The sequence below is a fragment of the Ranitomeya variabilis genome, chromosome 4, assembly GCF_051348905.1.
Source record: "Ranitomeya variabilis isolate aRanVar5 chromosome 4, aRanVar5.hap1, whole genome shotgun sequence".
NCBI lineage: Eukaryota > Metazoa > Chordata > Amphibia > Anura > Dendrobatidae > Ranitomeya > Ranitomeya variabilis.
This window is the reverse complement of record NC_135235.1, coordinates 10,026,534-10,052,310: the sequence shown is the minus strand read 5'-3', so window position 1 is coordinate 10,052,310 and position 25,777 is coordinate 10,026,534. Positions and strand designations below refer to the sequence as shown.

Below are 25,777 nucleotides of genomic sequence, written 5' to 3'. Positions count from 1 at the left end.
CATCCTGTCTTATCCTCCATTCACCTCCAGAGCTGCACTCGCTATTCTGCTGTCACATGCTGTCTTATCAATATATATGACCTTAATCCCCATTTGATATATAAGATAAAACAACTTTATTAAATGTCTATAAAAGCATGAAAAGACAACCACAGTCAAACCTACCACCCCACCGTGCTCACTAAGCACACCCCGGTCACAGTCCGTATATCACACTACTAGCAGCGGAGGTAGTGAGATTGGCGCCCCCGCTCCGCGCTGGCTGCCCCCGCTCAGCGTCCTGCAATCACCCAGAGCTGGTGTCTCACTTGGGCAGACAATTATACAACACTGGACAAATAGATGAAGTAGATGGTAGAGGATAATAGTCCTAATGGCTGATAATTACCAAATTTGAACTGTGGCCGGGTGAGAAATACAGACAAAAAAGTGCTAAAGTGCTCATGTGTCCATAAATGAATCCTCACTGTGCTGCTCCCTGCCTGGCTGTGGAGGTTGGCACCCTACTGTACAGCGGATATGCACCCCCACTCCTCGACGGCTGACCCTTAGATGCCCTGTGGGTAGCTAAATAGGCAGAGAGAAAAAAAACTACTGATAAGTTTAGCATTTATGCCTTAGCCTTCATATACTGCTAGGCACATCACTGCAGACCCAGACAAGAGTTATCTATTGATATCAAATGCTTATAAATCAATAATAGCAATTCATTATTAGATGTCAGAACCCGCCTCAACGCGTTTCACCTTCACGGATCATCAGGAGGCCATGATGTGTGGATGCTTCCTTAGTTTGGAAATATCGTGTCTTATCCTCCAGTCACCTCCAGAGCTGCACTCCTCATTCTGCTGGAGTTAGGTGACTAGTAGGTACTTTATATTCTGTCATGTACGGAGGCGTGTGTCCCCAGTGGGCCCCATAGCATTGAAGAAGGCCTGGGACCTCCCATATCAGCCACATAGTTTTCACTGGAACATTCACATTGTGGGGCGTCCATTATTCAGGTTTTCTATACTGCCTAAGGCAGGGGTGGGCAATTAATTTTCCCAAGGGGCCACATGAGACCGTGACTGTTGTGGAGGCCGAACCGATAGGCTGAAATTAATTAAGCTCAATAATATCAACATATTATTACCGTAATATTAATGATCACTCCTTATTGAGCAGAATTAAGTATTACCCTGTATATCGTCTGAACCTGAATACAGCCCCTTGTGTATATCGTATGAGGCCCACACAGCCCCCTATGTGCAGCATATAAGGCCCACAGCCTCCCCATGTCCACGGTAAGACCCCTATAGCCTCCCCATGTCTACGGTAAGACGCCCACAGCCTCCCAATGTCCACAGTAAGCCCCCCATAGCCTCTCCATGTCCACGGTAAGACCCCCATAGCCTCCCCATGTCCACGGTAAGACGCCCACAGCCTCCCAATGTCCACGGTAAGACCCCTATAGCCTACCCATGTCCACGGTAAGACCCTCATAGCCTCCCCATGTCCACGGTAAGACGCCCACAGCCTCCCCATGTCCACAGTAAGCCCCCCATAGCCTCCCCATGTCTACGGTAAGACGCCCACAGCCTCCCCATGTCCACGGTAAGACCCCTATAGCCTCCCCATGTCCACAGTAAGACCCCTATAGCCTCCCAATGTCCACAGTAAGACCCCTATAGCCTCCCAATGTCCACAGTAAGCCCCCCATAGCCTCCCCATGTCTACGGTAAGACCCCTATAGCCTCCCCATGTCTACGGTAAGACGCCCACAGCCTCCCAATGTCCACAGTAAGACCCCCATAGCCTCCCCATGTCCACGGTAAGACGCCCACAGCCTCCCCATGTCCACGGTAAGACCCCTATAGCCTCCCCATGCCCACGGTAAGACCCCTATAGCCTTCCAATGTCCACAGTAAGCCCCCCATAGCCTCCCCATGTCTACGGTAAGACCCCCATAGCCTCCCCATGTCTATGGTAAGACGCCCACAGCCTCCCCATGTTTACGGTAAGACCCCCATAGCCTCCCCATGTCTACGGTAAGACCCCCATAGCCTCCCCATGTCCACAGTAAGCCCCCCCATAGCCTCCCCATGTGCAGCCAAACATCCCATATACATAAATAGCTAAAACACCCACCACATACTCACCTCGGTTCCGTTCCCTGACACTGTGCTTCTGCTCCTGTCTCGGTGTCTCCCATGCGCTGACTGGAGGAAGTGGCCTGAGGCCCCTCAGCATGGATATACTGTATTTTTTGGACTATAAGATGCACTGAACCATGAGGCGCACCTAGGTTTTTAGAGGAGGAAATTAAGGAAAAAAAATTGAAGCAAAAAAGTGGTCAATTCTGTACTTAATATCCCCTATCCTGGTATATATTGTCCCCTCATCCCCATCCTGACGCACATGGGCCCCCTCATCCCAATCCTAGTATGCATGGTCTCATCCGTGTCGTGATATGATTGGCCCCATCAGAAAAATTAAACAAATCCCCAAACCATTACACTTACCTTCCCAGCGCTCCCTCGCAGCGTCATGTCCCGATGCCGGCAGCTGCTTTATGCTTGTAAGCAGCACATGGCAGGGACGTCAGGAGCTGCTCATAAGCAGAGCACAGCTGCCGGAATACTCAGTGCTCTGCACGCCGGGACTATGTGCGCAGAGATCAGTGAGTATTCATTGCTCTTCAGTAGCTTTTACTGTCAGCCGCCGGCTTCCTGAATATTCAGCTCCCTGGACGCACCGTCCCGGGGTGCAGAGCAGTGAGTATTCCGGCAGCTGTGCTCTGCTTACAAGCATGAAGCAGCTGCTGGCATGGGAACAAGATGCTGTGAGGGAGCGCCGGGAAGGTAAGTGTAATCTTATTTTATAAGGATCGGGCCATGCATATCAGGAACGGGATGTGGGCCAATCATACCAAGACACTATAAAGAGAAATGAATATTCATTGCTCTCCACGCCCATGGACGTGGAATGCAGTGAATATTCATTTCTCTTTAGCAGTGGGCACAGGAGTTAGTTGTGACCCTTCTGCATCGCTGATGCCGCTCCCCCACCTCCCCACCACAGCTAAAGCTGGTACATCCGGACTATGAGACGCTCCCCCAGCCACGTGCACGTTGCAGACCCCACCGTCCGGTGTGTAGCATTACACTCCCGCGCTCTGACTTTCCGTGTCCTCACTTTGTTCTGGGAATCGTCGCCCTGATGCGGAGCCGCCGCTCGCTGAGACCTAATGTTTAATATCAGATTATGGTGGATAAAAACCTGGTAATCCTCTGGCCGCCATCTGCCTGTAATTACCCTCCGCGGGGGGCTTCTATCCGACTTATCTCACCGCGTGCACCGCCTTCAGCTTCAGCGCCGTCACTCGTGGAGGAGACAGGCGCCACTGACACATTGTCACAATAAACCCAGAGAACGTGGATATGGAGAGGGAGGGCGACACTGGGGAAGCGGCCGGCGCCATAAATCAGCGCAGATACAAAGTAGCTAATAATCCGGGCCTGTGCTCCCAGAATCTCAGCGTCCGGTCCGAGCTGGCCACAGCGCACAACTACTACTCCAGTCCTCCTGGTGTTAGCAGTTCTGCCCCGGGGACACGGCCGGCGCCATAAATCAGCGCAGATACAAAGTAGCTAATAATCCAGGCCTGTGCTCCCAGAATCTCAGTGTCCGGTCCGAGCTGGCCACAGCGCACAACTACTACTCCAGTCCTCCTGGTATTGGCAGTTCTGCCCCGGGGAAGCGGCCGGCGCCATAAATCAGCGCAGATACAAAGTAGCTAATAATCCGGGCCTGTGCTCCCAGAATCTCAGTGTCCGGTCCCAGCTCACCCGTAGCACACGACTACTACTCCAATCCTCCTGGTGCTGGCAGTTCTGCCCCGCGGACGCGGCCGGCGCCATAAATCAGCGCAGATACAAAGTAGCTTATAATCCGGGCCTGTGCTCCCAGAATCTCAGCGTCCGGTCCCAGCTCACCCGCAGTGCACGACTACTACTCCAGTCCTCCTGGTGTTAGCAGTTCTGCCCCGGGGACACGGCCGGCGCCATAAATCAGCGCAGATACAAAGTAGCTAATAATCCGGGCCTGTGCTCCCAGAATCTCAGCGTCCGGTCCGAGCTGGCCACAGCGCACAACTACTACTCCAGTCCTCCTGGTATTGGCAGTTCTGCCCCGGGGAAGCGGCCGGCGCCATAAATCAGCGCAGATACAAAGTAGCTAATAATCCGGGCCTGTGCTCCCAGAATCTCAGTGTCCGGTCCCAGCTCACCCGTAGCACATGACTACTACTCCAATCCTCCTGGTGCTGGCAGTTCTGCCCCGCGGACGCGGCCGGCGCCATAAATCAGCGCAGATACAAAGTAGCTTATAATCCGGGCCTGTGCTCCCAGAATCTCAGCGTCCGGTCCCAGCTCACCCGCAGTGCACGACTACTACTCCAATCCTCCTGGTGTTGGCAGTTCTGCCCCGCGGACGCGGCCGGCGCCATAAATCAGCGCAGATACAAAGTGGCTAATAATCCGGGCCTGTGCTCCCAGAATCTCAGCGTCCGGTCCCAGCTCACCCGCAGCACACGACTACTACTCCAATCCTCCTGGTGTTGGCAGCTCTGCCCTGCGGACGTTGTGCCGCTATGTGATATGCTGTCCGCGTTCTTCTTCCTACAGGATGAAATCTACATGTACGGAGGGAAGATTGAGGCCGGCGGGGGGAACGTCACGAATGAGCTCTGGGTGTTTGACATCTCCAGTAAGTCGTGGAGCACGCGGACCCCACAGGTCCTGAATCACGGGCAGCATTACGCGGTGGAGGGACACACGGCGCACATCCTGGAGCTGGAGAGCCGCGAGGTGGCCATGGTCGTCATATTCGGGTATTCCTCCATCTACGGCTACATCAGCAACGTCCAGGAGTATTACCTGCGTGAGTTCTGCACTGACCGGGGGGTCCTGTGGGGGAGGGGATTGTGCTTCACCCCCCAGAGGAAGGGGAGGCGAGGGTTATACAAGTGCATTTACCATAGGTGAGATGGGGCAGCGCCATGCAGGTAAATGGCCGCTGATAGCAGGTAGCTGCACTCACTATTCTGCTGGTGCAGTCACTGTGTACATACATTACATTACTGATCCTGAGTTACCTCCTGTATTATACTCCAGAGCTGCACTCACTATTCTGCTGGTGCAGTCACTGTGTACATACATTACATTACTGATCCTGAGTTACCTCCTGTATTATACTCCAGAGCTGCACTCACTATTCTGCTGGTGCAGTCACTGTGTACATACATTACATTACTGATCCTGAGTTACCTCCTGTATTATACTCCAGAGCTGCACTCACTATTCTGCTGGTGCAGTCACTGTGTACATACATTACATTACTGATCCTGAGTGACATCCTGTATTATACCCCAGAGCTGCACTCACTATTCTGCTGGTGCAGTCACTGTGTACATACATTACATTACTGATCCTGAGTTACATCCTGTATTATTCTCCAGAGCTGCACTCACTATTCTGCTGGTGCAGTCACTGCGTACATACATTACATTACTGATCCTGAGTTACATCCTGTATTATACTCCAGAGCTGCGCTCACTATTCTGCTGGTGCAGTCACTGTGTACATACATTACATTACATTACTGATCCTGAGTTACATCCTGTATTATACTCCAGAGCTGCACTCACTATTCTGCTGGTGCAGTCACTGTGTACATACATTACATTACTGATCCTGAGTTACCTCCTGTATTATACCCCAGAACTGCACTCACTATTCTGCTGGTGCAGTCACTGTGTACATACATTACATTACTGATCCTGAGTTACATCCTGTATTATACCCCCGGAGCTGCTCTCACTATTCTGCTGGTGCAGTCACTGTGTACATACATTACATTACTGATCCTGAGTTACCTCCTGTATTATACCCCAGAACTGCACTCACTATTCTGCTGGTGCAGTCACTGTGTACATACATTACATTACTGATCCTGAGTTACCTCCTGTATTATACCCCAGAGCTGCACTCACTATTCTGCTGGTGCAGTCACTGTGTACATACATTACATTACTGATCCTGAGTTACATCCTGTATTATTCTCCAGAGCTGCACTCACTATTCTGCTGGTGCAGTCACTGCGTACATACATTACATTACTGATCCTGAGTTACATCCTGTATTATACTCCAGAGCTGCGCTCACTATTCTGCTGGTGCAGTCACTGTGTACATACATTACATTACATTACTGATCCTGAGTTACCTCCTGTATTATACTCCAGAGCTGCACTCACTATTCTGCTGGTGCAGTCACTGTATACATACATTACATTACTGATCCTGAGTTACCTCCTGTATTATACCCCAGAGCTGCACTCACTATTCTGCTGGTGCAGTCACTGTGTACATACATTACATTACTGATCCTGAGTGACATCCTGTATTATACCCCAGAGCTGCACTCACTATTCTGCTGGTGCAGTCACTGTGTACATACATTACATTACTGATCCTGAGTTACATCCTGTATTATACTCCAGAGCTGCACTCACTATTCTGCTGGTGCAGTCACTGTGTACATACATTACATTACTGATCCTGAGTTACATCCTGTATTATACTCCAGAGCTGCACTCACTATTCTGCTGGTGCAGTCACTGTGTACATACATTACATTACTGATCCTGAGTTACCTCCTGTATTATACCCCAGAGCTGCACTCACTATTCTGCTGGCGCAGTCACTGTGTACATACATTACATTACTGATCCTGAGTTACCTCCTGTATTATACACCAGAGCTGCACTCACTATTCTGCTGGTGTAGTCACTGTGTACATACATTACATTACTGATCCTGAGTTACATCCTGTATTATACCCCCGGAGCTGCTCTCACTATTCTGCTGGTGCAGTCACTGTGTACGTACATTACATTACTGATCCTGAGTTACCTCCTGTATTATACCCCAGAGCTGCACTCACTATTCTGCTGGTGGACACTTTGTGTCTTGATTTTGGCCGCTGTCCCTTTATTTCTGCAGTGTTCTCTGTTCTTCTCTGGTCCGTTCTCAGTAATGGATGAAGTCATTCAGTGGGAGCGCAGGGGGTTAATGGTTGGGGGGTCCCTACATTAGTGCGGACCCCCACCCTCTCGCTGTGGACGATGCCAGGGACGATGAGTGCCCTTTCTTCCTGCGCTCCCTGTAATGGCTGCCAGCGCCGTCATAAATCTCTGGAGGGGAATTATATGGAGAGTTTTACTCACTTGGATCATAAAGCTTTTCCTTTTTTTTCACTTCAGTCCAGAGGGAAATTTATTTTGGTTTCGGTTAGAAATACCTCATAAAATCTCCGCGGCGCTGAGTGAGAGGCTCAAGGTGACTCGTGGTGCGGCCGATCCTGCCAGGCGGAGGGTGGGGGTTATTACTGTGGACACACAGGCCTCCAATTCTCACACGTTACAATGTATCACAACAGAGGGCACAGCACGGGGCCACGGAGGGCACAGCACGGGGCTACGGAGGGCACAGCACGGGGCCACGGAGGGCACAGCACGGGGCTACGGAGGGCACAGCACGGTGCCACGGAGGGCACAGCACGGGGCCACAGGGGGCACAGCACGGGGCCACAGGGGGCACAGCACGGGGCTACGGAGGGCACAGCACGGGGCTACGGAGGGCACAGCACGGGGCTACGGAGGGCACAGCACGGGGCCACGGAGGGCACAGCACGGGGCTACGGAGGGCACAGCACGGGGCTACGGAGGGCACAGCACGGGGCTACGGAGGGCACAGCACGGGGCTACGGAGGGCACAGCACGGGGCTACGGAGGGCACAGCACGGGGCTACGGAGGGCACAGCACGGGGCCACGGAGGGCACAGCACGGGGCTACGGAGGGCACAGCACGGGGCCACGGAGGGCACAGCACGGGGCCACGGAGGGCACAGCACGGGGCCACGGAGGGCACAGCACGGTGCCACGGAGGGCACAGCACGGGGCCACGGGGGGCACAGCACGGGGCCACGGGGGGCACAGCACGGGGCCACGGGGGGCACAGCACGGGGCCACGGGGGGGCACAGCACGGGGCTACGGAGGGCACAGCACGGGGCTACGGAGGGCACAGCACGGGGCTACGGAGGGCACAGCACGGGGCTACGGAGGGCACAGCACGGGGCCACGGGGGGCACAGCACGGGGCCACGGGGGGCACAGCACGGGGCCACGGGGGGCACAGCACGGGGCCACGGGGGGCACAGCACGGGGCCACGGGGGGCACAGCACGGGGCCACGGGGGGCACAGCACGGGGCCACGGGGGGCACAGCACGGGGCCACGGGGGGCACAGCACGGGGCCACGGGGGGCACAGCACGGGGCTACGGAGGGCACAGCACGGGGCCACGGGGGGCACAGCACGGGGGGCACAGAGGGCACAGCACGGGGCCACAGAGGGCACAGCACTGTGGGCACACAGGCCTCCAATTCTCACACGTTACAATGTATCCCAACAGAGGGCACAGCACGGGGCCACTGGGGGCACAGCACGGGGCCACTGGGGGCACAGCACGGGGCCACTGGGGGCACAGCACGGGGCTACTGGGGGCACAGCACGGGGCCACTGGGGGCACAGCACGGGGCCACTGGGGGCACAGCACGGGGCCACAGGGGGCACAGCACGGGGCTACGGAGGGCACAGCACGGGGCCACAGGGGGCACAGCACGGTGCCATGGAGGGAACAGCACGGGGCCACAGGGGGCACAGCACGGGGCCACAGGGGGCACAGCACGGGGCCACGGGGGGCACAGCACGGGGCCACGGAGGGCACAGCACGGGGCCACGGAGGGCACAGCACGGGGCCACGGAGGGCACAGCACGGGGCCACAGGGGGCACAGCACGGGGCACAGCACGGGGCCACACAGGCCTCCATTTCTCACACGTTACTATGTATCCCAACAGAGGGCACAGCATGGGGCCACAGGGGGCACAGCATGGGACCACAGGGGGCACAGCATGGGGCCACAGGGGGCACAGCACGGGGCTACGGAGGGCACAGCATGGGGCTACGGAGGGCACAGCACGGGGCTACGGAGGGCACAGCACGGGGCCACAGGGGGCACAGCACGGGGCCACGGAGGGCACAGCACGGGGCCACGGAGGGCACAGCACGGGGCCACTGAGGGCACAGCACGGGGCCACAGGGGGCACAGCATGGGGGCACAGCACGGGGCCACAGAGGGCACAGCACTGTGGACACACAGGCCTCCATTTCTCACATGTATCCCATCAGAGGGCACAGCACGGGGGCTCAGCACAGGGCCACAGGGGGCACAGCACGGGGCTACGGAGGGCACAGCACAGGGCCACGGGGGGCACAGCACGGGGCCACGGGGGGCACAGCGCGGGGCCACGGAGGGCACAGCACGGGGCCACGGAGGGCACAGCACGGGGCCACGGAGGGCACAGCATGGGGCCACGGAGGGCACAGCACGGGGCTACGGAGGGCACAGCGCTGGGCTGGGCCACGAATGGCACAGCGCTGGGCCACAGAGTGCACAGCACAGGGCCACAAAGGGCACAGCGCCGGTCCACAGTAGGGCACAGTATGGGGCCACAGAAGGACCTGCACGGGGCCACAGAGGGCACAGCGCTGGTCCTCAGAACACAGCATCGGTCCACAGAGGGCACATTAGCTTTTCTCCATCGCCGTCCCTTGTGGTCTAGGGTAGTTAATGATATCGTCTGTGGTTTGAGATGATGAAGCTGTTAATGGGGACAGCTCTGGTGGTCTGGAAAGTGAAGGGGTTAATGATGGCTACTCTGGGGTGGTGATGACCTTTATGGGGTCATCGCTGGTGGTCTTTTGGTGGTTATCAGATCATGTCGCGCCACGTTCCAGTTTTACAATGATTACATGAAAATTTTCAGTAAAAGTGCAACACGAGACCCCAATTCTGTGCGGCAGGCGGCCAGTCTAAACATTTATAGGATTATAATCTCCGGTTCCACCTGCTTGCTGATGGATTCCTCGCTCCTAACACCTTCTTGACTGTTTCCTTTCTACGGCTATTTTTCAGGGTCCAACACTTGGCTGGTGCCGGAGACACGGGGGGCCATTGTACAAGGAGGTTACGGCCACACCAGCGTGTATGACCCCATCACCAAGTCTGCGTACGTGCATGGAGGATATAAGGCCCTGCCGGGGAACAAGTACGGCCTTGTGGACGACCTGTACCGATATGAAGTCAATACCAGGACATGGTGGGTTTAGTCACAGGACGGTGCATAGAGTACAAGCTCCTGTGCCCATAAAGTCACAGGACGGTGTATAGAGTGCAAGCTCCTGTGCCCATAAGTCACAGGACGGTGCATAGAGTACAAGCTCCTGTGCCCATAAAGTCACAGGACGGTGCATAGAGTACAAGCTCCTGTGCCCATAAAGTCACAGGACGGTGCATAGAGTACAAGCTCCTGGACCCATAAAGTCACAGGACGGTGCATAGAGTACAAGCTCCTGGACCCATAAAGTCACAGGACGGTGCATAGAGTACAAGCTCCTGGACCCATAAAGTCACAGGATGGTGCATAGAGTACAAGCTCCTGTGCCCATAAAGTCACAGGATGGTGCATAGAGTACAAGCTCCTGTGCCCATAAAGTCACAGGACGGTGTATAGAGTACAAGCTCCTGGGCCCATAAAGTCACAGGATGGTGCATAGAGTACAAGCTCCTGTGCCCATAAAGTCACAGGACGGTGTATAGAGTGCAAGCTCCTGTGCCCATAAAGTCACAGGACGGTGCATAGAGTACAAGCTCCTGGGCCCATAAAGTCACAGGACGGTGCATAGAGTGCAAGCTCCTGGACCCATAAATTCACAGGACGGTGCATAGAGTGCAAGCTCCTGGGCCCATAAAGTCACAGGACGGTGCATAGAGTGCAAGCTCCTGGGCCCATAAAGTCACAGGACGGTGCATAGAGTGCAAGCTCCTGGGCCCCTGCCTGACGCACAGTGTAGTCGGCTGATATTCTGTGTAACGACCTGCGCACCGACGTCTTGTGATTGTGGTCTTTGGAGGCTGCAGGATGGTTTGTTACAGTGTGTCAGGTTCCCCATACACAGTAATTACTGTCAATGCATTCATATTCCTCACAGCTGGGCGTTTGTTACAGTGTATCCAGTCTGGATGATTTAAACAGCGACAGTTTGTTACAATGTGTCAGTTCAGAGATATATTTTAGTCTGGAGTTCATACATCACAGGGGTTTGTGTAGACCGGATGTCATTGTAACAAACACTCAGAAGTGTGAATAGGACACTAGGGTTGTCCACCTTTTGGGGACATTATTATTATTATTATTTATTTATTTTTTTGCTTCAGTGTGTGAGTTTGGGGCTAAAATTCCTTTTTTCAGGCTCTTTATTTTGCTGCACACTTTGATGCGGTCATAATCTGGGAGAAGCTCAGAAAGGACCGACCAGGGTTACCGGCTGTAAAAGGAGCTCGCCGGCAGACCCTCAGTTTACTCATTCTGCAGCCAGTAATAGTCAGCGCAGCGGCTGTAGAAGGAGCTCGCCGGCAGACCCTCAGTTTACTCATTCTGCAGCCAGTAATAGTCAGCGCAGCGGCTGTAGAAGGAGCTCGCCGGCAGACCCTCAGTTTACTCATTCTGCAGCCAGCAATAGTCAGCACAGCGGCTGTAGAAGGAGCTCGCCGGCAGACCCTCAGTTTACTCATTCTGCAGCCAGCAATAGTCAGCGCAGCGGCTGTAGAAGGAGCTCACCGGCAGACCCTCAGTTTACTCATTCTGCAGCCAGTAATAGTCAGCGCAGCGGCTGTAGAAGGGGCTCGCCGGCAGACCCTCAGTTTACTTATTCTGCAGCCAGTAATAGTCAGCCAGCGGCTGTAGAAGGGGCTCGCCGGCAGACCCTCAGTTTACTTATTCTGCAGCCAGTAATAGTCAGCGCAGCGGCTGTAGAAGGAGCTCATCGATAGACCCTCAGTTTACTCATTCTGCAGCCAGTAATAGTCAGCGCAGCGGCTGTAGAAGGAGCTCGCCAGCAGACCCTCAGTTTACTCATTCTGCAGCCAGTAATAGTCAGCGCAGCGGCTGTAGAAGGAGCTCGCCAGCAGACCCTCAGTTTACTCATTCTGCAGCCAGCAATAGTCAGCGCAGTGGCTGTAGAAGGAGCTCGCCGGCAGACCCTCAGTTTACTCATTCTGCAGCCAGCAATAGTCAGCGCAGCGGCTGTAGAAGGGGCTCGCCGGCAGACCCTCAGTTTACTCATTCTGCAGCCAGCAATAGTCAGCGCAGCGGCTGTAGAAGGAGCTCGCCGGCAGACCCTCAGTTTACTCATTCTGCAGCCAGCAATAGTCAGCGCAGTGGCTGTAGAAGGAGCTCACCGGCAGACCCTCAGTTTACTCATTCTGCAGCCAGCAATAGTCAGCGCAGTGGCTGTAGAAGGAGCTCACCGGCAGACCCTCAGTTTACTCATTCTGCAGCCAGCAATAGTCAGCGCAGCATAGCGGCTGTAGAAGGAGCTCGCCGGCACACCCTCAGTTTACTCATTCTGCAGCCAGCAATAGTCAGCGCAGTGGCTGTAGAAGGAGCTCGCCGGCACACCCTCAGTTTACTCATTCTGCAGCCAGCAATAGTCAGCACAGCGGCTGTAGAAGGGGCTCGCCGGCAGACCCTCAGTTTACTTATTCTGCAGCCAGTAATAGTCAGCCAGCGGCTGTAGAAGGGGCTCGCCGGCAGACCCTCAGTTTACTTATTCTGCAGCCAGTAATAGTCAGCGCAGCGGCTGTAGAAGGAGCTCTCCGGCAGACCCTCATTTTACTCATTCTGCAGCCAGCAATAGTCAGCACAGTGGCTGTAGAAGGAGCTCGCCGGCAGACCCTCATTTTACTCATTCTGCAGCCAGCAATAGTCAGCGCAGCATAGCGGCTGTAGAGCGGAAACGCTGCAACATTATTAATGAGAACCAAATACAAAAAGACTTTGTAGCCTGAAATAAATCCATTCTAGTAAGAAAAAATCTTGGTCCTGATCTGTGGGACGTTCCGTTTTTCGGCCCCTGAGGGCCGACAGCAGAGATCCTGACAATCGTAGAGTCCGTTAGGAAGCTGCGAGGACCTCGGACCACACAGTATAATGGAGGGAGCGTGGAGTGATCAGGGGAAGCCGCCGCCGTCTTCTGTTTGCTGTGTGACCCCCTCTGTGAGCTGTACCGGGGTCCGGTTGTCACCTTGCTGCTGCTCTTAAAGGGAACACATCACATTGTACATGTGGGGCTTTCTGCAGGCGGCGTGTTAACGTTTAGGAGTCCAGTGGGCGGTCCTGCTCAGTGACAGCTACCTCTGCCCGCCCCCTGGACTCCTGGGCACAGAAGGAGCAGAGATATCATATGATATGATCATATGTAACCTGCGGAGCCGGATAATGTGGCAGGATCCCTTTAAGTTCCGGCTGTGCCGTGGTCCAGCAGCGCGGGGGTTAAGCAGGCTCACATCTGCGGTTTGCTTTGCAGACTTGGGATTAGATTGCACAAACACGGCCGGTAAGCTCCTGATCCCGCCGCTCCTGATCCCGCCGCTCCTGATGGGACGACTGTCCGCAGCGCTTCACGCCGCTCACATTGACCTTTTCTTCCCAGCGCCTCTTTGATTACTCTCCGTCTCTCGCTACATTCTCAATCACTGGTTTAATTTGTGCTTAGAGCGGCCAGACACCCCCACCTGACCGGGGGTCCGACTACTGGGGGAGGGGGATAGTGTCTGGGGGCCTCAGCTTGTATTTTCCTCTGCTTCATGATGTGTTAGGGTGCACTTCCCCTTTAAGAAGCGGTTGCAGGGCGCAGGCTTAAAGGTGCCGCACCGCTGGTCATCTGCAGATTGTGCGGCGTGTTCCCTGCTCATTTGGTGCAGGACTCCTGGACGCTGAACCCCCGGAGCAGCGCTCACTGACCGGAGGTTTATTCATAAGCCCCAGTGTAACGTGCGTCCACCGCGGGGCGAGAATTAAGCAAATCTGTTGCCCCAGAAAGGGCACCTCCGGCCGCGGGCACGCCGACCTTTCCACGAGCCGCACACATTCAGTGTCTCCTTATAGTTTGACCTTCTTGGTTGCGGTTTACGGTTTTCCGCACGGTGACGGGTCTGCGGCCTGACGGCGTCTCCTCCGGGGTCACAGCGTCCTCACATCTCACACGCAGAAGCTGCAGGTTTGGACTTAAGATTTCAACATTTCTGCTTGTTGTCAGTGAATGGGAAGTAAGCACCCCAACTGCCCTGTTACTTCTCACAGCTGAGGGTTTGTTACTGTCCTCTCCAGATAATCCTCAGTAGCAGCGGCTAATGACGACATCCCTGCTGCTCCAGGGTGTGGAAGGGGACAATGGTGACGGCGTCCCTGCTATCTATGCTGAACTCCAGACTCGTAACAGTAACAGCTGCTCTGGGGGTGACAGAAGATCTGTAACTGGAGAATTAAGAATGCTGCTCTGGAGGGACAGAAGATCTGTAACTGGAGAATTAAGAATGCTGCTCTGGAGGGACAGAAGATCTGTAACTGGAGAATTAAGAATGCTGCTCTGGTGGTGACAGAAGATCTGTAACTGGAGAATTTAAGAATGCTGCTCTGGTGGTGACAGAAGATCTGTAACTAGAGAATTAAGAATGCTGCTCTGGTGGTGACAGAAGATCTGTAACTGGAGAATTTAAGAATGCTGCTCTGGTGGTGACAGAAGATCTGTAACTAGAGAATTAAGAATGCTGCTCTGGTGGTGACAGAAGATCTGTAACTGGAGAATTTAAGAATACTGCTCTGGTGGTGACAGAAGATCTGTAACTGGAGAATTAAGAATGCTGCTCTGGTGGTGACAGAAGATCTGTAACTGGAGAATTAAGAATGCTGCTCTGGAGGGACAGAAGATCTGTAATTGGAGAATTAAGAATGCTGCTCTGGAGGTGACAGGAGATCTGTAATTGGAGAATTAAGAATGCTGCTCTGGAGGGACAGAAGATCTGTAACTGGAGAATTAAGAATGCTGCTCTGGTGGTGACAGAAGATCTGTAACAGGAGAATTAAGAATGCTGCTCTGGAGGTGACAGAAGATCTGTAATTGGAGAATTAAGAATGCTGCTCTGGAGGTGATGAGATCTGTAACATGAGAATTAAGAATGCTGCTTTGGAGGTGATGAGATCTGTAACATGAGAATTAAGATTGCTGCTCTCGAGGTGACAGAAGATCTGTAACATGAGAATTAAGATTGCTGCTCTCGAGGTGACAGAAGATCTGTAACAGGAGAATTAAGAATGCTGCTCTGGAGGTGATGAGATCTGTAACATGAGAATTAAGATTGCTGCTCTCGAGGTGACAGAAGATCTGTAACATGAGAATTAAGATTGCTGCTCTCGAGGTGACAGAAGATCTGTAACAGGAGAATTAAGAATGCTGCTCTGGAGGGACAGAAGATCTGTAACTGGAGAATTAAGAATGCTGCTCTGGAGGGACAGAAGATCTGTAACTGGAGAATTAAGAATGCTGCTCTGGTGGTGACAGAAGATCTGTAACTGGAGAATTTAAGAATGCTGCTCTGGTGGTGACAGAAGATCTGTAACTAGAGAATTAAGAATGCTGCTCTGGTGGTGACAGAAGATCTGTAACTGGAGAATTTAAGAATACTGCTCTGGTGGTGACAGAAGATCTGTAACTGGAGAATTAAGAATGCTGCTCTGGTGGTGACAGAAGATCTGTACCTGGAGAATTAAGAATGCTGCTCTGGAGGGACAGAAGATCTGTAATTGGAGAATTAAGAATGCTGCTCTGGAGGTGACAGGAGATCTGTAATTGGAGAATTAAGAATGCTGCTCTGGAGGGACAGAAGATCTGTAACTGGAGAATTAAGAATGCTGCTCTGGTGGTAACAGAAGATCTGTAACAGGAGAATTAAGAATGCTGCTCTGGAGGGACAGAAGATCTGTAACTGGAGAATTAAGAATGCTGCTCTGGAGGTGACAGAAGATCTGTAATTGGAGAATTAAGATTGTTGCTCTGGAGGTGATGAGATCTGTAACATGAGAATTAAGAATGCTGCTCTGGAGGTGATGAGATCTGTAACATGAGAATTAAGATTGCTGCTCTGGAGGTGATGAGATCTGTAACATGAGAATTAAGATTGCTGCTCTCGAGGTGACAGAAGATCTGTAACATGAGAATTAAGATTGCTGCTCTCGAGGTGACAGAAGATCTGTAACAGGAGAATTAAGAATGCTTTTTTGGAGGTGACAGAAGATCTGTAACAGAATGAAGAAAATAATGCTGTTATGAAGGTGAGAAAAGATTTGTAACAGTAGAATAAAGAATGCTGCTCAGGAGGTGATGGAAGGTATGTAATAGTAGAATTAGGAATGCTGCTCTGGGGGTGATGGATGAACAATAGAATATTAACAAGGGGAGAGGTGCGCTCGTGCTGTGTTTAGCTCTCTGGAACACTGTAACAAACCCCAAGCTGTGCGGTGTGTTGGATCAGGACAGGTTCCGACCTCCGGGCCGAGGCTGCATTCAGTGCCGGAGCAGAGATCTTGAGTGCTCCGAGGACGTGGTGTTGTGTCTGTGGTTACCTCTGACTTGTCCCTCTTTTTCCAGGATGATCCTGAAGGAGAGCGCTTTGTCGCGGTACCTGCACTCCTCGGTGCTGATCAGCGGCGCCATGCTGGTGTTTGGTGGGAATACGCACAATGACACGTCCCTGAGCAACGGCGCCAAGTGCTTCTCCGCTGACTTCCTGGCCTATGACATCGGTGAGTACCCCGGGCCCCAGATTAGCAGGGCCCAGAATTAACCCTTTCCCCGAGCGCATCTGTTCATCATAATCCAGGAAAATTCCTTTAATCCGGTATCTCTGTGGCCGGCTCCGGATTATCGGACAGGTGGAACAAGTGCTGCCTGAAGGCTGCCGGCGACTGTGCCGCAGATATTGGGATTATCAGTGCCGGATTACAGGAGTTCTGCAGGAACAGTGATGGGGATTTTGTGAGTTCTGCTCCGCAGGGTTAGTATTTTCCCAATATGTTTCCCCGTCCCTCAGACGACCGAGCGCCGCACATTTATCACCGTCACAGTCGTCTCCATAGCGGTGAGGACCCTGCGCTCTGTGTATAATAACGGGGGTTAGATCACGGCGACAGCGCCGAGAAACAATGGTGAAGCCCTGGTGTAAGAGCAAAACAGTGACCGCAGCTCTGGAGGTGACTGGAGGATAAGACACGGTATAACAGTAGAATAGTGAGTGCAGCTCTGGAGGTGACTGGAGGATAAGACACGGTGTAACAGTAGAATAGTGAGTGCAGCTCTGGAGGTGACTGGAGGATAAGGCATGATGTAACAGCAGAGTAGTGAGTGCAGCTCTGGAGGTGACTGGAGGATAAGACACGGTGTAACAGTAGAATAGTGAGTGCAGCTCTGGAGGTGACTGGAGGATAAGGCATGATGTAACAGCAGAGTAGTGAGTGCAGCTCTGGAGGTGACTGGAGTACGTGATGATTGGACTGGAGGGCTATAATTCAGCGCTCGGCTCTGGACCCTACAATCACAGCTGTGGGATTAGCTGTTGGCCACTTTGTGGTACTTGGTAGCCCCCCCGTTTCTCACGATGGCGGGGGGCAGTAATGGATGCTCTCGGACAATGGGGCTGTTGATTTCCCGCTCCTTTCTGTTGATACTAAATGACGGTGCACGTTTCCCTTGCGCCCGAGGAAGCAGCGAGCCGATGTTCTGTGCACGGCTTTCGGCTCCGCACTATTGTGCCGCTTCCTTCTGTCCATTATTAGGAGCTTTTCTCCGGCTCCGATCGGTAATGACCGTGTTCAGCGAGCACTCTGCCGCCATTAATGGGAGGCTGATTACCTGGGATTGGCGAGCCGAGCCGCCGTCAGGTGTCGGAGCGTCCGCGGCAATCAGCGCCAAGCGAAAGCCTCGTTCACCGCGCACTCCTCCGATAGCGGAGCACTTCATCCCATTAGCTCCGCGGAGCCGCCCTCATTTTACAAGCGCTATTCATCCCGGAGCACAAAGCCGCCCGGATTGTTATGTTCACAGATGAAGCCACTTTACCTCCGCGCCATTGTGTCCGGGAAAAGCAGGGCTCATTTACCAGCGAATCGTTACATGGGACTGCGGCTGTTTACAGAATGAATCATCGGTCGCCAACAGAACGGCGCTAAATAGGCGGATTCATTAGATTTAATAAGTCGCCATCGCTTCTCGATGAAAGGAGAGCGGCAGAAGCAGAATGTTGTGTCCCAGCAAAAAATAGAAGCAAGGAAAATACTGAAACACTGATTCCTCTTAAAGGGGAAATGTCTATTTATACGGCTGGTGAAGAGTAGGGGTTGCATTCTACACCAGTCCACCAGGGGGCATCACGTAATACAATGCAGTGCAGGCTCATGCCTCTGTGTGTGGGGGGTCGGTGCCCTGAAAGTTACTACTCCCATCATCCTCTTGTCACAAGCTGCAGGTTATATGAGGGAGCATCGGGCTGTGTTCACACTGAGATTGTTTAGGTTTTTTGGAACTGATCCTTCCCCCTAATCGCCATCAAAAACTGTTTGTAAAACTCTTCCAAGTCAAATCCACTCTGTGCTCCTAGGAGGAGACGTTGGAGATAGAAGAGAGAGCGTGGTCCATGGTGTGAAGCGGATCCTGCAGGAAACCTCTGCAGACCGGCAGTGTCCGACCGCACGGCGGCCAACGCCAAAACTCCCCCCAACGCCACGACCATGTGCACACGCCATCTACTGGACGAGAATTCTGTAATGGCTGCACCGGCGGTGGCGTCATCGTTTTTGTGGCAGCTCCACGACTGGCATCTTTTCCTTTCTGCTATTTCTATTAACTGCATGAAAGTTTCCTAAGCATGAAGTAGAGAAAAGACGCCACATGAGTGGGACATGAGCGCAGACATTTTTACATCGCTGTGCACTGTGCTGATTTTATGCAATGCTGTGGAGATTTTTCCAGTAGAATCCAGACAGAATCTGCCTTAAAAAGATGCGATGTGCGCATACCTTACCACCCTACTCGTCCTCTCCACAGTGCTGCACCGCCCTACATCTCCTCCTCATCTCTGTCAATCACTTACCCTTCTTCTCCACAGTTCTGCACAGCCCTCCATCTCCTCCTCATCTGTCTACCACCCTCCCCATCCTCTCCACAGTGCTGAACCACCCTCCATCTCCTCATCTGTCTACCACCTACCCGTCCTCTCCAGAGTGCTGCACCGCCCTCCATCTCCTCCTCATCTGTCTACCACCTACCCATCCTCTCCACAGTGCTGCACCACCCTACATCTCCTCCTCATCTGTCTACCACCTACCCATCCTCTCCACAGTGCTGCACCACCCTACATCTCCTCCTCATCTGTCTACCACCCTACCCGTCCTCTCCACAGTGCAGCACCACCCTACATCTCCTCATCTGTCTACCACCCTACCCGTCCTCTCCACAGTGCAGCACCACCCTACATCTCATCTGTCTACCACCCTACCCGTCCTCTCCACAGTGCAGCACCACCCTACATCTCCTCATCTGTCTACCATCCTACCCGTCCTCTCCACAGTACTGCACTGCCCTACATCTCCTCATCTGTCTACCAACTACCTGTCCTCTCCACAGTGCTGCACCACCCTACATTTACTCCTCCTCATCCTACCAACCTACCCGTTCTCTCCACAGTGCTGCACCGCCCTCCATCTCCTCCTCATCTGTCTACCACCTACCCGTCCTCTCCACAGTGCTGCACCGCCCTCCATCTCCTCCTCATCTGTCTACCACCTACCCATCCTCTCCACAGTTCTGCACAGCCCTCTATCTCCTCCTCATCTGTCCACCACCCTACCCGTCCTCTCCACAGTGCTGCACCGCCCTACATCTCCTCATCTGTCTACCACCCTACCCGTCTTCTCCACAGTGCTGCACCACCCTACATCTCCTCATCTGTCTACCACCCTACCCGTCCTCTCCACAGTGCTGCACCACCCTACATCTCCTCCTCATCTGTCTACCACCTACCCATCCTCTCCAGTGCTGCACCGCCCTCCATCTCCTCCTCATCTGTCTACCACCTACCCATCCTCTCCACAGTTCTGCACAGCCCTCCATCTCCTCCTCATCTGTCCACCACCCTACCCGTCCTCTCCACAGTGCTGCACCGCCCTACATCTCCTCATCTGTCTACCACCCTACCCGTCCTCTCCACAGTGCTGCACCACCCTACATCTCCTCCTCATCTGTCTACCACCCTACCCGTCCTCTCCACAGTGCAGCACCACCCTACATCTCCTCATCTGTCTACCACCCTACCCGTCCTCTCCACAGTGCAGCACCACCCTACATCTCATCTGTCTACCACCCTACCCGTCCTCTCCACAGTGCTGCACCACCCTACATCTCCTCCTCATCTGTCTACCACCTACCCATCCTCTCCAGTGCTGCACCACCCTACATCTCCTCCTCATCTGTCTACCACCTACCCATCCTCTCCACAGTGCTGCACCACCCTACATCTCCTCCTCATCTGTCTACCACCTACCTGTCCTCTCCACAGTGCTGCACCACCCTACATCTCCTCCTCATCTGTCTACCACCTACCCATCCTCTCCACAGTGCTGCACCACCCTACATCTCCTCCTCATCTGTCTACCACCCTACCCGTCCTCTCCACAGTGCAGCACCACCCTACATCTCCTCATCTGTCTACCACCCTACCCATCCTCTCCACAGTGCAGCACCACCCTACATTTACTCCTCCTCATCCTACCAACCTACCCGTCCTCTCCACAGTGCTGCACCGCCCTCCATCTCCTCCTCATCTGTCTACCACCTACCCATCCTCTCCACAGTTCTGCACAGCCCTCCATCTCCTCATCTGTCTACCACCCGACCCGTCCTCTCCACAGTGCTGCACCGTCCTACATCTCCTCATCTCTACCACCTACCCGTCCTCTTCACAGTTCTGCACCACCCTTCATCTCCTCCTCATCTCTGTCTACCACCTACCCGTCCTCTCCACAGTGCTGCACCGCCCTTCATCTCCTCCTCATCTGTCTACCACCTTCCCGTCCTCTTCACAGTGCTGCACCACCCTACATCTCCTCATCTGTCTACCACCTAGCCGTCCTCTCCACAGTTCTGCACCACCCTCCATCTCCTCCTCATCTCTGTCTACCACCTACCCGTCCTCTCCACAGTGCTGCACCGCCCTCCATCTCCTCCTCATCTGTCTACCACCTACCCGTCCTCTCCACAGTGCTGCACCGCCCTCCATCTCCTCCTCATCTGTCTACCACCTACCCATCCTCTCCACAGTTCTGCACAGCCCTCTATCTCCTCCTCATCTGTCTACCACCCTACCCGTCCTCTCCACAGTGCAGCACCACCCTACATCTCCTCATCTGTCTACCACCCTACCCGTCCTCTCCACAGTGCAGCACCACCCTACATCTCATCTGTCTACCACCCTACCCGTCCTCTCCACAGTGCAGCACCACCCTACATCTCCTCATCTGTCTACCATCCTACCCGTCCTCTCCACAGTACTGCACTGCCCTACATCTCCTCATCTGTCTACCAACTACCTGTCCTCTCCACAGTGCTGCACCACCCTACATTTACTCCTCCTCATCCTACCAACCTACCCGTTCTCTCCACAGTGCTGCACCGCCCTCCATCTCCTCCTCATCTGTCTACCACCTACCCGTCCTCTCCACAGTGCTGCACCGCCCTCCATCTCCTCCTCATCTGTCTACCACCTACCCATCCTCTCCACAGTTCTGCACAGCCCTCTATCTCCTCCTCATCTGTCCACCACCCTACCCGTCCTCTCCACAGTGCTGCACCGCCCTACATCTCCTCATCTGTCTACCACCCTACCCGTCTTCTCCACAGTGCTGCACCACCCTACATCTCCTCATCTGTCTACCACCCTACCCGTCCTCTCCACAGTGCTGCACCACCCTACATCTCCTCCTCATCTGTCTACCACCTACCCATCCTCTCCAGTGCTGCACCGCCCTCCATCTCCTCCTCATCTGTCTACCACCTACCCATCCTCTCCACAGTTCTGCACAGCCCTCCATCTCCTCCTCATCTGTCCACCACCCTACCCGTCCTCTCCACAGTGCTGCACCGCCCTACATCTCCTCATCTGTCTACCACCCTACCCGTCCTCTCCACAGTGCTGCACCACCCTACATCTCCTCCTCATCTGTCTACCACCCTACCCGTCCTCTCCACAGTGCAGCACCACCCTACATCTCCTCATCTGTCTACCACCCTACCCGTCCTCTCCACAGTGCAGCACCACCCTACATCTCATCTGTCTACCACCCTACCCGTCCTCTCCACAGTGCTGCACCACCCTACATCTCCTCCTCATCTGTCTACCACCTACCCATCCTCTCCAGTGCTGCACCACCCTACATCTCCTCCTCATCTGTCTACCACCTACCCATCCTCTCCACAGTGCTGCACCACCCTACATCTCCTCCTCATCTGTCTACCACCTACCTGTCCTCTCCACAGTGCTGCACCACCCTACATCTCCTCCTCATCTGTCTACCACCTACCCATCCTCTCCACAGTGCTGCACCACCCTACATCTCCTCCTCATCTGTCTACCACCCTACCCGTCCTCTCCACAGTGCAGCACCACCCTACATCTCCTCATCTGTCTACCACCCTACCCATCCTCTCCACAGTGCAGCACCACCCTACATTTACTCCTCCTCATCCTACCAACCTACCCGTCCTCTCCACAGTGCTGCACCGCCCTCCATCTCCTCCTCATCTGTCTACCACCTACCCATCCTCTCCACAGTTCTGCACAGCCCTCCATCTCCTCATCTGTCTACCACCCGACCCGTCCTCTCCACAGTGCTGCACCGTCCTACATCTCCTCATCTCTACCACCTACCCGTCCTCTTCACAGTTCTGCACCACCCTTCATCTCCTCCTCATCTCTGTCTACCACCTACCCGTCCTCTCCACAGTGCTGCACCGCCCTTCATCTCCTCCTCATCTGTCTACCACCTTCCCGTCCTCTTCACAGTGCTGCACCACCCTACATCTCCTCATCTGTCTACCACCTAGCCGTCCTCTCCACAGTTCTGCACCACCCTCCATCTCCTCCTCATCTCTGTCTACCACCTACCCGTCCTCTCCACAGTGCTGCACCGCCCTCCATCTCCTCCTCATCTGTCTACCACCTACCCGTCCTCTCCACAGTGCTGCACCGCCCTCCATCTCCTCCTCATCTGTCTACCACCTACCCATCCTCTCCACAGTTCTGCACAGCCCTCTATCTCCTCCTCATCTGTCCACCACCCTACCCGTCCTCTCCACAGTGCTGCACCGCCCTACATCTCCTCATCTGTCTACCACCCTACCCGTCCTCTCCACAGTGCTGCACCACCCTACATCTCCTCATCTGTCTACCACCCTACCCGTCCTCTCCACAGTGCTGCACCACCCTACATCTCCTCCTCATCTGTCTACCACCTACCCATCCTCTCCAGTGCTGCACCGCCCTCCATCTCCTCCTCATCTGTCTACCACCTACCCATCCTCTCCACAGTTCTGCACAGCCCTCCATCTCCTCCTCATCTGTCCACCACCCTACCCGTCCTCTCCACAGTGCTGCACCGCCCTACATCTCCTCATCTGTCTACCACCCTACCCGTCCTCTCCACAGTGCTGCACCACCCTACATCTCCTCCTCATCTGTCTACCACCCTACCCGTCCTCTCCACAGTGCAGCACCACCCTACATCTCCTCATCTGTCTACCACCCTACCCGTCCTCTCCACAGTGCAGCACCACCCTACATCTCATCTGTCTACCACCCTACCCGTCCTCTCCACAGTGCTGCACCACCCTACATCTCCTCCTCATCTGTCTACCACCTACCCATCCTCTCCAGTGCTGCACCACCCTACATCTCCTCCTCATCTGTCTACCACCTACCCATCCTCTCCACAGTGCTGCACCACCCTACATCTCCTCCTCATCTGTCTACCACCTACCTGTCCTCTCCACAGTGCTGCACCACCCTACATCTCCTCCTCATCTGTCTACCACCTACCCATCCTCTCCATAGTGCTGCACCACCCTACATCTCCTCCTCATCTGTCTACCACCCTACCCGTCCTCTCCACAGTGCAGCACCACCCTACATCTCCTCATCTGTCTACCACCCTACCCATCCTCTCCACAGTGCAGCACCACCCTACATTTACTCCTCCTCATCCTACCAACCTACCCGTCCTCTCCACAGTGCTGCACCGCCCTCCATCTCCTCCTCATCTGTCTACCACCTACCCATCCTCTCCACAGTTCTGCACAGCCCTCCATCTCCTCATCTGTCTACCACCCGACCCGTCCTCTCCACAGTGCTGCACCGTCCTACATCTCCTCATCTCTACCACCTACCCGTCCTCTTCACAGTTCTGCACCACCCTTCATCTCCTCCTCATCTCTGTCTACCACCTACCCGTCCTCTCCACAGTGCTGCACCGCCCTTCATCTCCTCCTCATCTGTCTACCACCTTCCCGTCCTCTTCACAGTGCTGCACCACCCTACATCTCCTCATCTGTCTACCACCTAGCCGTCCTCTCCACAGTTCTGCACCACCCTCCATCTCCTCCTCATCTCTGTCTACCACCTACCCGTCCTCTCCACAGTGCTGCACCGCCCTCCATCTCCTCCTCATCTGTCTACCACCTACCCGTCCTCTCCACAGTGCTGCACCGCCCTTCATCTCCTCCTCATCTGTCTACCACCTACCTGTCCTCTGTTTTCTGACTGATCTATAAATATTATGATTATTATTACCTTTTTCCCTGCAGTCTGTTGCTCGGCTTGCAGTTTTTTGGTTTTTTTCAGGATCCGCTGCAGAGCAATCGGCTGCACTATTATTTTTCCACAAAATATTTTTCTAGGCCTCTTTAGAAAAAAAAAATCTTAAAAATGGTTGGAACGAGCTTTAAAGGGACCGTGTCCCCTTGTAAGCGCCGTCCAGTCTGCGGCCCCTTGTTCTAGAGTCGGGGTAACGCGGGGTCGTAATTCTACATAACGAGATGTGGCACACCGCGGCCTGGAGACGCCTGCGCGTCGTGCCAGGGAGATACTGCCGGTCCTGTCTGCATGTCAGGCCTGGGGTAGACCCATGATCTCACATCCTTGCCGCCCCTTTAAGAACAATGGTGACCACTCTGACATTGGACGGAGGCGTCGCCGAAGCGCGAGTAACGCTGACCGTGTTATGTGCGGTGGAAAGCGGCCAGGAGGACATCACCGCAACAGATGTCGCTCTCGGGCCGACAGGTGCCGACTGTCAGGGATCGTTCTCATCACGAGAGTTTGATTGATGCACAAGGTGAAATAAAACCCGCGGTCACAGCCCCAGGTGATCGCAGAGCGCAGCGAAGAACGCGGCACGTACAGCGGAGGTCACCCCGAACACGCGAGGAACAGAGAGAAGAAGCAAAAGTACAGCAACCTGATGCCGCCATCTGGGGTCCTCGACTCCACTCACATCCAGAGCTGCGCTGACCATTCTGCTGACTGATGTTCGGAATCTATCCGCACTGTCGCTAAAACAGCAGCCGAGTGATGACTACAACTCCCAGTGCAGAGACCACTGTTCCCACACTGCAGCTTTACCCACGAGTGCGGGCTGCTCCTGCAGAGTGTCATAGTGGAGTGTCATAAATG

The 25,777-nt window shown here is 54.2% G+C and overlaps 1 protein-coding gene across 3 annotated transcripts in view; it reads left to right on the top strand.

Moving 5' to 3' along the window:
- The window catches only part of ATRNL1 (attractin like 1), a 767,569-nt gene that overhangs the window by 187,801 nt on the left and 553,991 nt on the right, over positions 1-25,777 (top strand). For all 3 annotated transcript variants that reach the window (XR_013214392.1, XM_077257919.1, XM_077257920.1), the window contains exons 8-10: positions 4,668-4,923; positions 10,079-10,262; positions 16,651-16,805. Coding sequence is in view for 2 of the 3 variants with exons in the window: in XM_077257919.1 (XP_077114034.1) it covers positions 4,668-4,923; positions 10,079-10,262; positions 16,651-16,805 (595 nt within the window). In the remaining variant the exon portion in view is untranslated. The remainder of the gene's footprint in view (positions 1-4,667; positions 4,924-10,078; positions 10,263-16,650; positions 16,806-25,777) is intronic.